Below are 17,300 nucleotides of genomic sequence, written 5' to 3'. Positions count from 1 at the left end.
ACATTTCTGCAACATCTCAGTCAGTGAAGAGATCTGTTAAAAGCGTCCAATGATTAAGATGTTATTGAATTTTTATAAAATCACTTTTGGGGAGGTTTCAATGCAAAGACTCGTTAAATGAGTGATTTAAAACATGTAGGTAGTTTCGTTTATAATAATATTTGCAAAAAAATCCCCAAAAAACAACAATTAACCATGCTATCTCCGGGGAAATCCTTCAGTCTAAAATTTAATGATTCGTCCCACGGACGATTCGTCTATGACGATTTTCAAAAAACAAAGGGTGCCAATATAAAGTGTAAATGAGTAAAATTCAATGTTGTTTATATCAATCCAGGACTTGTCTTGTTTATATAAACGGAACCAAGATTGTTTGTTTTTTTAAAAAACAAATCAACTCATTTTCAGGTGTATTTTGGGGTTTGATATATCCTGTTTTCTCATACTCTCGGGGGGGGGGGGGTTAAGGACTAAACTTGGTTGCATAATATTTATAAAACATTCTGTTACAGTATTTTTTGCCTGGTACACAGAGAAATACCTTATTAACAAAATATATAGAAAGAAAGATCGTAACTGTAAGCAAAACAAAAGATATTTCTGCTTGTATAGGAGAGATTTACCGCAAACAGGACGTTTCGGCCCCAAACCAAATCGGCCCCAGTCAAAAAATCGGCCCCTGGACGTTTCGGCCCTTTTCCGCGAGACGTTTCGGCCCCACTATAGTGTATTGCTTGATTTATCAACAACAATAAATTGAATTACAATTAAACAATTATGAAACTTTAATTCTTTGAATAATTATTTATTATCTTTTGATCTCTTGAACGATTTAGATATACGTTAATGTTTTTAAAGGTGTAACAAACAATAAAGGCCGGTTACTTACTTATAAAACAAACCACTAAAACTTCTGGATTAAGAAAGTTACTTACAATTTTTCCTTAGAAAACATTCTCTTTTGATCTTAATTAAACTATACGTAAGTGTAACTAATTAACTGTTTATACTTTATGCTAATTGGCGGTATTGTTTTGTGTCTTGCTTCTTAATCATTCAAATAAAATATTATCTATATATGGTTAATAATTGTTTGTTTGTGTAATTATATTTTTTCAAATAAAGTTTATGTTCTGTTCTGTTTGTATTGATTACTTTCCCCCTACTACTATAATAATCTAGTTTTTATACAAAATGATTAAATATATATATAAATTTTTTTTTTTATTGAAATGCTATTAATATATAGGTTTAAAATACAGTACTTATTCTGGGGCCGATTTGGTAGTTTGGGGCCGATACGTCTTGGGGCCGAAACGTCTCGAAATCGATTTACCAGTGGCCAATATTCTAAAAATAGAATTGCTGATAAGCACTGACCATAGCAACCGTTGTTGGTCGTACATCCTCTTTGTACTACTTAGTCATTTTACATAAGAAAACTATGGTGTTTATGTCTATTAAGAAATAAATATGAGCTCTGTTTCAATAAAGTAGAGGTTTTGATGCTAAAGCATCATTAGTCCCCAAATAGAAAAATGATTGCATTATCATAAATTTAAGAAAATATCAGTTAAATGGTTCATGAATAAAGAAAAGATTAACAATATGTTGAGTAACTATTTATTTACAATAAAGACATTATATGTGAAACAAACTTGCTTAGAAATATTGTCAAGAAACTGTTATCATTTTTTAAATCAGCAAAAAAATAACGTACACTTAATTCATCATAAACTTAATTCATCGCGAATAAAACAAGTGATTGAAAATAATTAAAGTAAAGCATTAACATTAAGCTTGCAAAGTGACTGGGAAAATATGTTTAATTATTGTAAGAAACGATGCAATTCTATTGTACTTTTAAAGGTACTGACTACAAAATTATATAAACAAAACAATATTTCTTATCTCATATTTCCTATTTATTTATTTTTTATTGAAAATAAATAAAACTGTAGGGAAAAGAAATCTTCAAACAATTATAAAAACTGTAGGCAAAAGAAATATTCGAACAGTTATAAAGACATTGTTTAGATATTTGTTATGATATGTGGCCTTAAAAAAAGTTATAATTAGTTAACTACATCAAATATATAATGCCTAGCTTATAAGTATGATATAGTTTTAGAGGTGTACTTGTATTCTGAAATAAATTCACTGAGGTCATTATCATATCTACCTGATCCCACCACAGATGTGACACATGACTATTTTGAGTAATTATGTTGCCTTTTCTTTTTTTTATTGGCTGCTGTAAACATGTTTAACTTGGGATTTTGTCAACTTTTTAAATAAATTAAATTTATCCCAAACATTTTCAAATATCACCAGTTGGTCAAACACCATTTTAACAGTCAATCTTTATAAATATAAGGTCAATTCAGCTCAAATTGACTATGAAAATATGAGCATAATGTCACTTTAATTAACTTGCTTAATACTTAAAACTGAACATGAACTAAGCATAAAGTTTTAAATTATATTTATGTTAACAACACTCAGTTTTGGGTCTTAAGCATACATTTAACAATGGCTGAAATATAATACCCTTGAATCATAAAACATATTTACATTGACAGGGTGAAAAAAGGGAAAATTAAAATGAAACAAAACTGAGCAATTAGCAGGCATATTTCACATAAAAATGATAATTCATAGAACATATGTAGCGAGTTGTTTCAAGATTGATATAGACAAAAGAAATTAAAGTACATGTAGATGTTTAGCAAAAATTTAACCCTTTATAACATCACACTTATCTTATATATAAAATATATCAATACTATTTAGAAAATAGTTTTGTATCTTTTTTCTTCATTTTGAATATTACAAAAAATTAAGTTCAGATAATTCTGATTTTTAAAACTTTGCCCCAGGAACATCATCTTATGTTAACTTTACAGAAAATACTACCATTGTTTACATGTGAATGTACGACCTTCTAAGATTGTGTGTATACGTAGTCCACACAGCAGCTATCAGTGACGTGGTGGTAAATCCTTCCTATATACTGACCTTCACCCTTTATGTGAAGCAGGTTCTTTCTCGTATTCTCGTGGAATCTGATTGGTTGTTAAGGCTGGTAGCTATGTGATGATTTTATTCTACATACCAGTTCAAATCATTAGTGCCACTCCTAATTAAGTGTTAAATGGCTTAAATCTGTAATTTTATTGTGTTTTGATAACAGCTTGGCAGGCCATATCAAACTTTTAGGATCATATTGACGCCTCTTTGGTACCACATGATTTTGATTGTTCCAGAAATAGTTTGAGCTCAATTTAGTGTTGTTGTGTCGCCTCTACGGAGTAGTGGCGACATATAGGGATCACTTCTCCGTCGTCTGTCTGTCCGTCTGTCTGTCCGTCCGTCTGTCACAAAACTTGTCTGGACTACTCCTCATAAACTACTAGTGCAATTTCATCCAAACTTTACTGGAATGATCAGTACCAATTCTAGTTGTGCACATTGTCAGGATTTTCCGGTTCAATGATTTTTTTGTCAGAGTTATGGCCCTTTAATAATTTTTAATTTTAAAGTTTGTCCGGACTACTTCTCTTATACCACTAATGCAATTTCAATGAAACTTTACAGGATTGATCTGTAGCTCAAGTCCTTGCGCATATTGCACTGGTTTTCCGGTTGAATGATTTTTGGCCGAGTTATGGCCCTTTGATAAAAAGGTTTCTTTTTCTGTGTGTTGCCAGATACACAAAAGCTTGTCCGGACTACTCCTCATAAACTACTGGTGAAATTTCATCCAAACTTTACAGGAATGATCAGTACCAAGTCTACTTGTGCATATTGTCAGCATTTTCCGGTTTAATGATTTTTGTTTGAGTTATGGCCCTTTAATAATTTTTATTTTTAAAGTTTGTCCAGACTACTTCTCTTATACCACTTATGCAATTTCAATGAAACTTTACAGGATTGATCTGTAGCTCAAGTCCTTGCGCATATTGCACGGGTTTTCCGGTTGAATGATTTTTGGCCGAGTTATGGCCCTTTGATAAAAAGGTGTTTTTTTCTGTGTGTTGCCAGATACGCAAAAGCTTGTCCGGACTACTCCTCATAAACTACTGGTGCAATTTTATCCAAACTTTACAGGAATGATCAGTACAAAGTGGTTAGTCTAGTTGTGCACTGTCCGTCTGTCTGTCCGTCTGTCACAAAATTTGTCCCAACATGAAATTGGCCATCATGAGGCGACACATGTGATTACTGATCGCTCTTGTTATTTACATAATCTCTCTAAAATATATTAAGTTTACGTTTATTTATTAGTTACTTATTAGTTATTTGAGCATTAAACAATGAATACTACTGTTTTCCATTGCAGTTGTCAAAAATGAAATGTGTTTAGGATAAATAATGTTTCATTATTGGTTTTTAATTGGAGTTCATATCTTTTTTAAAATATCTATTCATGGAACAAATATTTTGAGCTGTATTGTATAAATAGTAGTGTGAGACCGTCATATAAGCGTCTTGCGTCAGGGACCCGCTAGAGGTTTCTGTAACATGGAAAAAACTAGAAAATTCGTGATTTTGGGGGGAAAATTGATAAATTTAATGTTTATTCACTGGATTTTACGATTATTTTCACAGTTATTTTGTTTTTTTATTTGCTTTTGTCGCATTTCTTTTATTTTTTTAATGGGGATGAAAATGCTCTGCTAAATAGACATGTTTTCGGATATCGGCGGAAGTCGCGAGCGTCGCTTCCATCCGTTTTAAATATTCCACAAGAATACGAGAAACCCCGAGAATACGAGAAACAGGGATAATAATGTTATCATACTGGTATAGGCTAACTTTTTGCGTAACTTGAATGTCATTCAAAAGAATACTTAAAACATAATGTCATTATTTATTTATTTATTTAATTATGATGTTTAATAGTTAAGATAAGTCTAGGTAGCAAAACTGTGTCATTTATTTTGTTTGTTTGCTTTGTCTTTTCTTTAAGTTCATTGTTATACAAATAACAAGTTTTTTTTTAATACAAATCAAATTTTAGTTTCTTTAATGTCTTTATTTGATCTTTGATCTCATTATTATTATTGTGATTTACATGTCATTTAACATGACTGGAAATAAAAGTTATTCTATTCTATTCTATTCATACTGTGCATCTCCGCCCTGCGAGAATGATTTTTGATCTATGCCAGGTTGACAAAGAAATATATTAATACTTTTATGAAATGATTTGTGTGCACTCTGTAATCAACTTTATACATGAACACATTCAACTGATTATATTTTTTGGACAAAAATGTTTATTAACTGCAACAAGGGTTGTCCCTCTCAACTTTTTTAACAAAAATATTGATTTTATTTAGCTCACAATTACTTCCCCTTGGTTGCCGGTATTCATGTAAACAAATAGCCGACTAGACATTTTACATTTTTGAATTTGGCCATAAAAATAATTTCATGTTTTATATGATATCTTGATTTGAATCCACTCATCAGAGAAACTAAATTCATTTAAAATCAAATTTCGGGATTAATAATTTCATTTCAGGAAAAGAGTATCTTGAAACTTGGCATTTATTTCTTTTTATTCTATATTTTATGAATGAGTTGAGTATAAATAAATAATAACTGAAATTTATCAAAAACTTGCAGCATATTTGAATCAGTCAAAAATTTTACTATGTGAATAATTTGGAATGCTGGAAAAATTAAAAATTAAATATTGTGTTGCAAATTGACAGAGAGGTGACATAATAAACCCACCCCTTGTTAGCCTAAGTTATTCTTGCATGTTTAACAAGTGTTGTCTGAGATTTTTTTTTACACTCTATGATTCAGTCTTTATTTGGCAGTAGGTAGACTAGTACACGCTACATCACAACAACCATGTAAATTTAAATGTATGAACAGGCCTCGACACTAACATTTTTAGCAGGTGGTACGCCGGACCACTAGATTTGAAAGTTAGGTGGTCCTTCCAGAAGATAGGTGGTCAATTATCATTATTATATCATTTTACTGGAAATGTAAAATAAAAATGTTTAACCTTGATGACAAAGATGTATTATTAACCTTTAAAGAAAACAGATATTTTTAGATATGTATTTTTCATCTAATTAGAAAAGGGAGAGCAAGTCACTAGGTACTCTATCGTAGATTTATTTGTTTGTTTGTTTTTATCTCATTCAAAAATACACAACAGAGCTCTTATTTATGTTAACTTTCATATTGAAGTGATTTCTCCCTCAAATCAAGTTAGGGAATAGTGAAACCATTTGTGTCTGTAATTTTCTTACTGTTATTGAAATATTCATTGCTGATACGTGGTACGTCTTATAATCATGACAGTAACATAGTATCTTTAATAGATTAACATTTTTAATAAAACTAATAAATTATCTTATTCTTGTCTTTGAAACCAATGAAATATCTAAATTATTAAAATAATTACAACGTAATGTTATGTTTAACTGTAGTTTAAATAGCTTATTTTTCTCACAGATTTATAATACAGAAGTTTAACCTCCCTGTTGCTTGTTGGTTGATATTCATTTTTTAAATTGAGTATTTTTAACCTTTTAAATTAATTTTAACTCTAGGAGAAATACATCTCTTATCGTTATACAGTTAAAATAAAGATAAATAGCAAAGAATTACTAGATGTATTTCTACCAGATCATTTCGTTTGCTGCCGTTATTCAAGTATCTGAAATTTAAGTTTATCCGATATCATATAATTACCATCATCGGATACTCACGGTTGATTAACATGTAACATAACATAAATGTTAATGGTTCCGCTGCCGGTATCCAACGATGCATAATTACTAGCACCATTTGAATGAATTTTGTACCTAAATTAATATCACAAATTCTAAACTCTTTTAACTTGCAAAACAAAATGTTAGCGACTTCAAATGAAAGTTATCGATGACTTAAGAACTTCTTTAACTAATCAGAGATTAATGAACCATATACATGTACATCGGACACAAGATTTTTAACAAAATCATATAAACTGTTTTTGACCAAATCGCCATTCTTCCAAATGAGCTTTGCATCAACCAGAAAATTCAAGTGGTCCAACAGACCAGTGGGTTTTTAAATTAGGTGGTCCTTGCCAAAATCAAGTGGTCTCGGACCAACGGACCACCGCTAATGTCGAGGCCTGATGAATTGGCGCATACTAATACTTATATTATAATATAGAGGCTTCACTCATCAGCCTAGATGTTTGGTATGAAACATTGTCTGGTGGACCTCTGGCTTTTGCTTGTATATTAAATACATAAAAAATCTCCTTGAAAACTGCAAAGCTATGTCTTACCATATTTTACATGAAACATAGTAACAAAAATTATTCAAATTATAGCCCTGGAGTCAATATTGGCCCCCACCCTGGGAGAACATAGGTTTGCCTTATATGTGACTTCGCATAGGGACCATTGACTTTCCATAGCAACTAGTGACTTATATAGGAACCATTGATTTTCCATGGCAACCACAGACCTCTTTAGCAACCAGAGACTTTTCCAAAGCAACTAGTGCATTTCCATGTCAACCATTGACTTTCCATAGCAACCAGTGACTTCCTTAGAAACCAGTGACTTCCCACAGCAACCATTGATTTCCATAGCAACTAGGGCCTTTCTTTAGCAACCACAAACTTCCATAGCAACCTGTGATTTCCTATAGCAACCAGTGACTCACATAGTAACAATTGACTGTCCATAGCAACCATAGACTTCTTTAACACTAAATGACTTGCCATAGCAACCTGTGACTTTCCAAAGCAACCATTGACATCCATAGCAACCCCTAACTTTCCATAGCAACCATGACTTTCCTTTGCAACCATTGACTTCCATAGCAACCAGTGACTTTCCATAGTAACCAAAGACTTCCATGGTAACCAGTAACTTCCTATAGCAACCAGTGACTCACATCTATATCAATCATTGACTTTCGGTTGCAACTTTAGACTTCTTAAGTACCCAGTGACTTTTCATAACATCCGTTAACTTGCCATAGCAACCATTGACTTTCCATAGCTACCAATGATTTCTATTCCAACCATTGACTTTCCAAAGCAACCACTGACTTCCATAGCACCCAAGGATTTCCATAGCAACTGTAGAATTCCATAGCAACTAGTGACTTTCTACAGCAACCATTGACTTCCATGCAAACAGTGACTTTAAATAGCTATTAGTGACTCACATAGCAACCATTGACTTTCCATATGAACCATTTACTGTCCGTAAGACCATAACAACCATTGACTTCTATAGCAAACAGTGACTTCATAGCAGCCATTGACTTTTCATAGCAAACTGTATTTTTCCATAACAACCAATTGTTATTGATCTGCTTTGTCACATTTTAAAGATAAACCAGGATTTATTCTATCACTTTTAAGCATGCTTCTATAATACATGTACAAGAAACCTTGATAATATGAGAAACTTGGATATACATGTAGGCAGGCACTCTGAATACTAATTGTATTCCTTGTTTTAGTATTAATTTGGCATGTGTGTTGGCATTGGTGCAGGGGGACGGGGAGGGGGAGAGAGAAAATATGACTTACTCTTAGTTTAACTTAAAATAATTTTCAGTGAACATTATGTGATCAAAAGTTATATTTATCTCTTTTTAACTTTTTCAGAAATACAGAACAAGAAAAAGGTTATGATCACAGTCATATAGAACTATTTTGTGAGAGATGAAATTTTACATGCATTCAGAAGAACCAGAACTAACAGTAGTTATAGTATGGGAAAAAAACAGGTCAGGCACTTTGCAAGAAGCAGTAAACATATTTACGGAATCTTTGAAAAACAAATTCCCTGAATTTAAAACTTTTAGATTAATTTGTACTGTTAAGAATGGCAGAGGAAAAATTATTGAGGAAAGTACTTCAGTGGACAAAGCTGTAAAGCATATGGATGATTTATATGTAAATGTTGAATTTAAAGAAGATGGAATCAATAAAGTATCTGAGAGAGTAGAAGAATTAGGTATTGAAAAGAATGAAAAGAAAGCAGAAAGTGAAGATTCGAAGAAAGATGTTCTAATAAGTAAAAATAATGCAGCAATTATTCATGTTGGTAACTGTAGATATAGAAAGGCTATTGCTGTATATAAAGAGATCCTAGATGAAGATTCACGAAATAAAGCTGCCTACAAAGGTATAATAACATGCTACAAAAAGGCAGGTAGGTTCAAGAAGGCATTAGCACAGGCAAAGAAGGCATTAAAACTGTTTGAGAATGATGTGGATTTAAATATGTTAGCAGGAGAAGTGCATGTTGACTGTGGTAATGGAGATGAGGCAATTGAGTATCTCATGAAGTGCTCCAAGTTAGCTAGGAGTTCTAATGGTCTTGACACAGAGACTAAACATGAACTTCATGTGCTCCTTGCCAAAGCTTACCTTATCAAAGAACAGAAAGATATGGCTATAGCAGTTCTTCAAGGGGTTTTAAGAGAAGATGTGGAACATAAAGATGCTCTTGTACTATATGCAGGGCTTTTATTTCCACTTGGACCATCACAGAAAGAGGAGGCAATGTCAGTTTTAATATCAACTCTGGCAAGAGCTAAAAATGATAAAAAAGCTATGCAAACATTTGCAGAAGTATGTCAACAGCCTGATGGAATGGAAGTATTAAAGGAAGTGATTAAACCAGTGATGAAAGATTCTGCTGCACTTGTGTTCCTTGGGAACTGTTTAAGAGACTTTAGTGCCATTAAAGAATGTCTCGAGTTGTTTAGTTTGGCTTTAGAAGCAGATCCAAGTAATCCTAGCATTGCACTTATTTATGTTCATACTTTAGAGATAGTAGATAGGCATAAGGATATTATAAAGTACTACAAAGAATACTGTAGTAAATATTTAGAAAAGTCTGTAAATAATCTTACATGTGAAAATGTTAAAGATGTTATTGATAGCATACCTGAACAGCTAGATGACTCACTAGTATCAGACGAGGTTGTTGTAGCAACTGTGAAACAAGGTTCTAACTCAGAAATTACTTCATGTTCTAAACAATACACTGATGAAGAGAAATATCTGCTTGCATTCTGGTTTACTCTTGTCAAAGTGTTGTTTATCAAAGGACAGTTGCATTATATTCCACCTTTATTGGAGATGATTCATCCTTTATGTGAAGGGCATGACCTTCACAATAGCAACATTAGAAATGAAGCTGCATATTTCAGCTGCATCAGAGATTTGTTCAAAACATACGATAGGGATATTCCTGCTACGAAGCTCTCACTTGGAGAAAATTACATATATTTTATTGGTGACAGTCACTGTATACCACCAGCTTGGCAGAAAATTACTGTAAAGGTTTGTATACTATTGCATTTTTTGATAATATTCTTTTCCAAAGTTACCCATGCAGACAAAATAATTTTGAAAAGAAATAAAGATAGGTGAATAAGACTAAGAATAGCAAGAGTACTGTATTTATAATATTGAAAATCATCTTACAGTATTATTATTGGAAACACAAATGTACATTAGTTTAAGGAATAACATTCTTGTAATGATGTTTTCATTTTATTTAGCTTTTCCCGACCGAGCCTACCACAGCCAGGTTGCAAGGATGTATTTGGTGTCTTCTGTCCTGACATTTATTCTTTTGTCCATCTCTTTGTCTTTCCTGTGTCTGTCCATCACTCATTGATGGGAACATAAAACTAAAACTACTTCAGTTACAAACTCAAAACTTCATATATGGTTACATCTCATTGAGAGAAAAAATCCAGTGCTGAAGAATCTCTTTTACAAAATTTTGGTTATTGCCATTTTAATTTTTCGTAATTTTTGTCGTGGACATAACTAAAAAATGTTGGATATATCCATCAGTGATAGATCTCATAAGATCACAAGAATAAGTGCAGTGCTTAAGAATAGTGATGGTTAAAAGCCCTAACTCTTTGGTGTAATTTTGGAGTTATTGCCCTTTGTTATGTCTATTACATGCACTAAACTTTTGCCCAGGGCCTAACTCATAAGTATTGGTGATATCAACATGAAACTTCAATGATTGTTAAATCTCATTTAAAGGAAAAATACATGTACTAGTATCATGTCCAAAAACCAAAATTTTCTTGGTATAATTTGGAGTGATTGTCTTCCTATTGCTTATTTCAGTTATCCCCATTTTTTCATCAAGAACCATATTTATTACTATTATCAATGTTAACACATTTAAGGATCTTTTTAGATTGTGCTTTTAGATAGTGATTCTAAGAAAATTTGATGTAAAATCTTTTATAAATTGATACATGTATATCTCTCGATCAGCATTACCAAATTATAATAATGGAGAATTAAAATTTGAATTTATGATGTTTATTCCGGTTCTATTCCTGGATTCAATGAATTTAATAATTTGAGCATAAACAATCTTTCACTACTCTTGAATCCTAAGATTGTATTTCTTATACAAACATACTTTAAATGAATGACCAAATGGCATGGCGTAATTTCAAAGTGATATTGAAATGCCGTAATGTCTCATGTCTTAAAAGAATGTCCTTTTGATTAACACTGCTCAGTTTTGTGGGTTTTTGACATAATAATGCCCTGAGAAACATAATTAATCAGGTTCTTTGTATCATACTGTGGGGGATATCTATAGTTGTTATCCAGAACTAAGCAAATGTGTGTTTTTCCAAGCTTATCCCTTGGTTAAATCAAACTTTCCTGTTATAGCTTCATGGTGCATTACTGTTCACAATAGATAAGTAAATCCATTGTGCTTATGACCAAAGCTGTAAATGAAAGTGTTTGTCCTGGATTAGCTCGGAAAATCTAAAATATTCTTTAATAATTCACGAGTACATGTCTATTCAATAAAATGCTTACTATTTTTGTATTACAGGGCTCAACATTCATTGTGCACCCAATCCTTTCAACTGGTACAAAAATCTGGCATCTAAGACACGAAAGCAAGTTTTATCCAAAGGTGAACTTCCACTCAGCTATTAAAAACATACCAGACAATGCCACTGTAATTGTTTGTCTTGGTGAGATTGACTGTAGAGAAGCCTTACTAAGCTGTTGGGAAAAGGCCAGGTAAACTGTTGATATTAGTTTTTGCAGAGTTACGGTTTCTTAAAGACCATAACTTATAGATTATTACAAGCATTTGTTTCTGCCTCAGCTCACCTATACTTGAAGTGCTTAAAAGCAACCTGTTACAAATAAAAAAGAAAGTCTGCCATATTTTTCTATATTTGTTTGATAGTCCAACATTTACAAGTGTTTCATTCTTACATGCCAGGATATGTTTCCTTTGATTAATACTGTAAACAAGATCTTTTGCTGTTGTTTTTTTTCTGTGTATTTTTAAATGATTGAAGGATGGTTTTACTTTTTGTCCCTGGTTGTCTGTCCATTAATTTGTTAGCAATTTTGGATTGGCCTGCTTTATATCTTTATCTCTAAGAATTTTTATGATTTTTATGGTTAACTGTTTATCAGCTTGAGACTTGCACTTTATGTACAGTAAATAATTCATCAAGCAGGAAAACAAATGTTGTACATTTTTCAGGTATGACACAATAGAGGATGGCATGGAAGCTGTGATTGACATCTACCTTAAAGAAATGAACAATCTGCAGAGAAAACACCAATGGAAACTCTTCATTCATCCTGTGTTGCCAGTCTTAGATGTTACCCGTCCAATAGTATCACAGTTTAATAGAATCTTGGCAACAATGCTGTTGAGAGAGCCAGCAATCCATTGGTTGAACTTTGTTAAAGACCTAACTAATGGTCCAGATGAAGGAGAGATGCTGAAAGAAGAATTCATATTTGATGGAACACATGTTCATCCTAGATATACATCTTTGCTGGCAGATTCTTTGTCAGATTTTCCAGAGATATTTAACTGAACTAAAACATTTGAGTTACTTGTTTGCAAGTTGTTTGCAATAGAATTTTTATACAATTTGCATGTTTCCATTATCTTTCAATAATATGGTTTAATGGTGTGAATTTTTAGCTGTAGCTCACCTGAGCACAAAGTGCTTAGAGGTGAGCTTTTGTGATGTCAGTGTGTCTGCTGTCTGTCCTCCATTGTTGTCCACAATTTCTATGAACAACTTCTTCTTCAGCACTTGATGGATTTTGACCAATATCTACAGGAATGATCCGTTGATGGTCCTCTGCAAACCTTTTATAAATGGTTCCTGTCTGATGCATAAGTAGGAAACAGGAGCAAAAAATAGACTTAAGTCACTTAACAAATGAATGTCTAGAGCTTAGATATTTAACTTGTAGAATCACCTTGCGGTCCTCTTAAAACTTGAATATAGAAATCATGCCCCTGTCTTTAAAACTTTCTTCTCTGAAATTTCATGTACAATGCCCAAAGATTAGATATTTTGGCATGTTCTTCTACAATAGTTATATAATAAAATCATGTCTCTGGTGACAAAACTGATTCCATCCTGGGGATAACTTAGTTTATACAAAATTGTATAGGAAAATACATTTATATTTAGTCTTATTTTATGAAACTACAATGCCAAAAGCTTAGATATTTGACATGTAACATTGACTAGTGGACCTCTTCAAAAATCATAGTTGTGCCTCTAAGGTAATAATTGCAGTACCCAGGGGGCCACTTAGTTAACATAGACTTGTATAGTAAAAAAGTCTCACAAATCTGTTTCTCTGAATGTACAATACCCAAAGCTTAAATTGTAGTTATTCTGCATGTAGCATCACCTTGTGGTCCTCAACAAAAGTGACATAAATCATGCCTCTTTAGTTGTAATTTGTTTGTACATTTTGGTCACTTAGTTTATATAGACTTATGCATTGTAAAACACAATTCAGTCTTGTGTGAGGCCAAGGGCTCAGATATTTGTCATAAAGCATTTTGTAGCAGACAGCTACAAATGTTTTAAAAATTATGCAGCTTGGGTAAAAAATGACAAACCCAATGTGACCTCATTACTGACTTTAACATTGAAAAATAAAAAGTGTGACCTTTCCTAGCGATGTATATCAGGTTAGCAATTCAAGACCCTCCTATTTATCTGATATTACAATTATGCAAAGTTGGCACCTTCAAATGAGCCACTTATTTCAAGAAAATCAAACTTGGGGAAAAAATACAAAGACTGTAAAAAAACGAAAAAGATTCATTTAATAATGGGTTAATGACTGATTTTGCAGTATACACTGTATGTCACCAAATTTCTACTGCCTTACTAACGCATTAAGTAAGTGTTGTTTGAAATGTGTAAATTATTTTCTTTGTTCATTTCACAAAGTTTTACTTTTAAATGCTTTCAAAAAAAAAATTATAAAAAAGGACGAATCTGGAGGTAACTGTTGTGATATTTGAAAGCTACTAAAGTCTTCAAAAATTAAATGAAAGATGATCAAGTAACAATTACTTTTTTTAACCGTGCATGCTTGTTAAATTACACTTTCATTCTATGTCAAGGACATATGACAACTTGCCAGATTTACTGATGTCTACCAAACATTATTAATACGGTCATTATATTTGATAGACTCAGATACAAATGCATACATAGGTAGAGCCACTGACCTTCCATAAGCTAGCTGGGTAATTTTGTGACGTGATAATTAAGAAGTCGGTCATCTCAAAGCGCAGAGAAGTGATGCCTTTATAACCACTGTATGTATCCAGATCACCAGGGCTCGATGATAATAGTAACTTGAAATTTCTGAAACAAACATTTTTCCTCAAACATTTTAACAAGATCTGACAATATAGAACATTAAATGTGTAATGCTCCCCACACAACCTCGATCTTGCATCAATCAAAGGCCTGTCTGTTTCCGCTGGCTACTTTTCTCTCGGCCATAACATTTTTTTTATATTCTACCACTTACTAATTGTTGCTATTAGACATTTATCAGAGGAAAATTTTGATTTTACACTAGTCTATTTTTAGAGATATTTAAATATTTAATACTGAACATTGTGCTACGTATTGATGTTTTGAAGAAGAAAAAACAATTACGTTTTTATCTTCTTATTGCATGCATATTATTGAATCCGATTCACATTATAAGTTTTGGATTCTATAATTATGTTTGATGCTAGAATTTAATAAAAACATACTCAAAAACATTATCTTATCAGTTTTTTTAATTTGAAGTGTTTTACGGTAAAATGAGGGTATTCGATCCGTTAACCTGCCAGTCTGTCCACAGTATTTGTCCATTTAATTATTAATGCTATTGTATAATCAGCTAAATTGTTGTGTAAAATCAATTGACATTAACGAACGAAAACCCTGGACATATACAGAGTAGAATCAAAGCACAGAAGGCGCTGAATTTGTTTGGGTCTCAGAATGTCAGAAAGGTGAAGGCTGTGAGATTATAAACCAATTTGTTTTTGTAAAGTGTCACCAATGCTTTCCAGCGTTTTAATTGTAGTAAATTGGCTATAAGACTAATTTAAACACTGATATTCAATCCAATGTTTATTTGACTTAAATAATTTGAAAAAAAATGCCTTAACTTTGACCATTCGGGAATTATTTTGCTTGAAAATTAATGCGCCTGTCATTTGACCATCTTTACGCAGTGTTCTCCCCTGAATTTTCGGCGTTAGTTTACATATAAAGGGAAGTAACCGCTTCAAAAAAGCGGACTACTTTCGGCACTTGCAATTAACAGCATTAGAGTCTGAAATTTCGCTACCATTATTTGTTTGGTTTGACGACCCAAACAAATAAAAACAAATATACTGGACGCTTGCAACATAAAGACGATTGTTTTATTTATATTTTTTCAGTGAAAAGGCAGTTTAAATACTAAATCATTTTATTTCAAATCAAACATATTCTACAGTCCCATCAGAAATATATTCGATATCAAGCAACCTTGTTTCATTTCTGGTAAGTTATTTAAGGTAAATGTGCGTACGTAGAAAGCAAGTATTTAAAAATGGCAATGATGTATTGAAATCGATCATTTATACTTATCAATAAAAAAGAGCATATACGAGAATTCTTAAGCAACTTTTGATGTCGTAAGGGATTTGCAACAGCATAATCATTATTAAACTGAACATAAAATCGGCAAACTTGTGCATATATATTCATGACAGTCTAATGGTCTACTGTATACCAATCAAGTTAAAAATCTTCCATATATGATCTTTTTTAATGATGCTAACAAAAACTATGTTCATTCAAACCCCATTTTGCTAAAATAATTTATAAGATAGCAGGTGGATTTACTTTTGATAATAGAATTTAGATCAAACATTAGAAGGTATTATAAAGACAACATTAAGGCTGAGTCAGATTTGATTAACTGACAGGGGTAAGGAGTTCCAGAGTCTTATATTCTAGATAGATATAATTAAAGAAGGTTTCTGGTGGGGATAAGGCGGCTATTGTTCACTGCAATTGCTTGGTTTCTGCTTTAGTAGCAAAAAAAAAAACATTGCGGGAGTTTTGCATCCTACATTGTTGTTTTAACGATTTCTTTTCCGAGATAATGAGTATTTTCGTGAACTTTGTCTATCATTGTAGTAGCCTGACATGACACAACAGACTGCTGACCTACTGATATTATCTGAGATGTTCTGTTTTCCAGAGATACCATTAGATATTAGAACATTTTCTAATTTTGGGCGGACGTATATATATATACCGGTATATAAATTGTTATGTTGCACCCTGCAATTTTGATCTGATTATTAACAGTTTTGACATTTCTTTGAATGAAAGGGATATTGCCTTTGAGTATGTACTTTTGTTTTTAGACCAATTTAAGTAAGAAGAGGGTAACGCGTATAATATTTTGATGCTGTATATATCGGGTTTCAATTCAGTATTGCGAGGCCTACATGTATTATAAGCGGCATTTCCTAGTGATTCCTATAAAAAAAGCATTTACATGTACATGTATCTGAATTGATACTTTCCCATTGAGATCTTCATGTAGAGTTATACTATCTTTTACCAGGTTCAATGACCCTGCCTAAATTGCGAACCTTACTTGAATGCTATCAAACAAGGGACTGGACGTGAGGTGGTTGCACACACGTAGTTCCCTACACGTGGGGTACGTGGAGTTCAGAATGCGTTAAAATCCAATAAATTGTAAATTTGTCAATTCCAGCACATATACTTGTCATATGTATCAAAAATCTTAATATCAGCTGTTTTGGAAAAAAAACATATTTCAACGTTTAAGCGCATTTTGGTTCATTCTTTGTGGTTTCTTAAATCCTAAGTTTTTATACTTTTCGCATAAAAATGTACTTTTCGTTTATTAAGATACACCCATTCAA

At 32.4% G+C, this 17,300-nt stretch overlaps 1 protein-coding gene across 2 annotated transcripts; it reads left to right on the top strand.

Annotated features, from left to right (window-relative positions):
• Positions 1-11: 11 nt before the first annotated feature.
• LOC132757210 (uncharacterized) lies at positions 12-12,955 on the top strand. Of its 2 annotated transcripts, none has more exons than XM_060748422.1 (4): positions 12-135; positions 8,651-10,339; positions 11,883-12,076; positions 12,555-12,955. In XM_060748422.1, exons 2-4 carry the CDS (start codon positions 8,708-8,710, stop codon positions 12,895-12,897), a joined length of 2,169 nt encoding a protein of 722 aa, XP_060604405.1. In that variant the 5' UTR covers positions 12-135; positions 8,651-8,707; the 3' UTR covers positions 12,898-12,955. The 2 variants fall into 2 exon arrangements, with proteins under 2 accessions (XP_060604405.1, XP_060604403.1); XM_060748420.1 differs by having other exon boundaries at positions 41-139.
• The last annotated feature ends 4,345 nt before the right edge of the window (positions 12,956-17,300 follow it).

The sequence above is a fragment of the Ruditapes philippinarum genome, unplaced genomic scaffold, assembly GCF_026571515.1.
Source record: "Ruditapes philippinarum isolate M1 unplaced genomic scaffold, ASM2657151v2 ctg1469_1_1_1_1, whole genome shotgun sequence".
Lineage (NCBI taxonomy): Eukaryota > Metazoa > Mollusca > Bivalvia > Venerida > Veneridae > Ruditapes > Ruditapes philippinarum.
The sequence above is the reverse complement of the archived record's forward strand: the minus strand, read 5'-3'. Positions and strand labels throughout refer to the sequence as shown.

Bases quoted from the DNA above. Each gene is read 5' to 3' on its own strand.
- LOC132757210 (XM_060748422.1), top strand. From the start codon at position 8,708: ATGAAATTTTACATGCATTCAGAAGAACCAGAACTAACAGTAGTTATA. The intron at 10,340-11,882 runs GTTTGTATACTA...TTTGTATTACAG, and splicing joins GGCAGAAAATTACTGTAAAG to GGCTCAACATTCATTGTGCA. The intron at 12,077-12,554 runs GTAAACTGTTGA...TACATTTTTCAG, and splicing joins AGCTGTTGGGAAAAGGCCAG to GTATGACACAATAGAGGATG.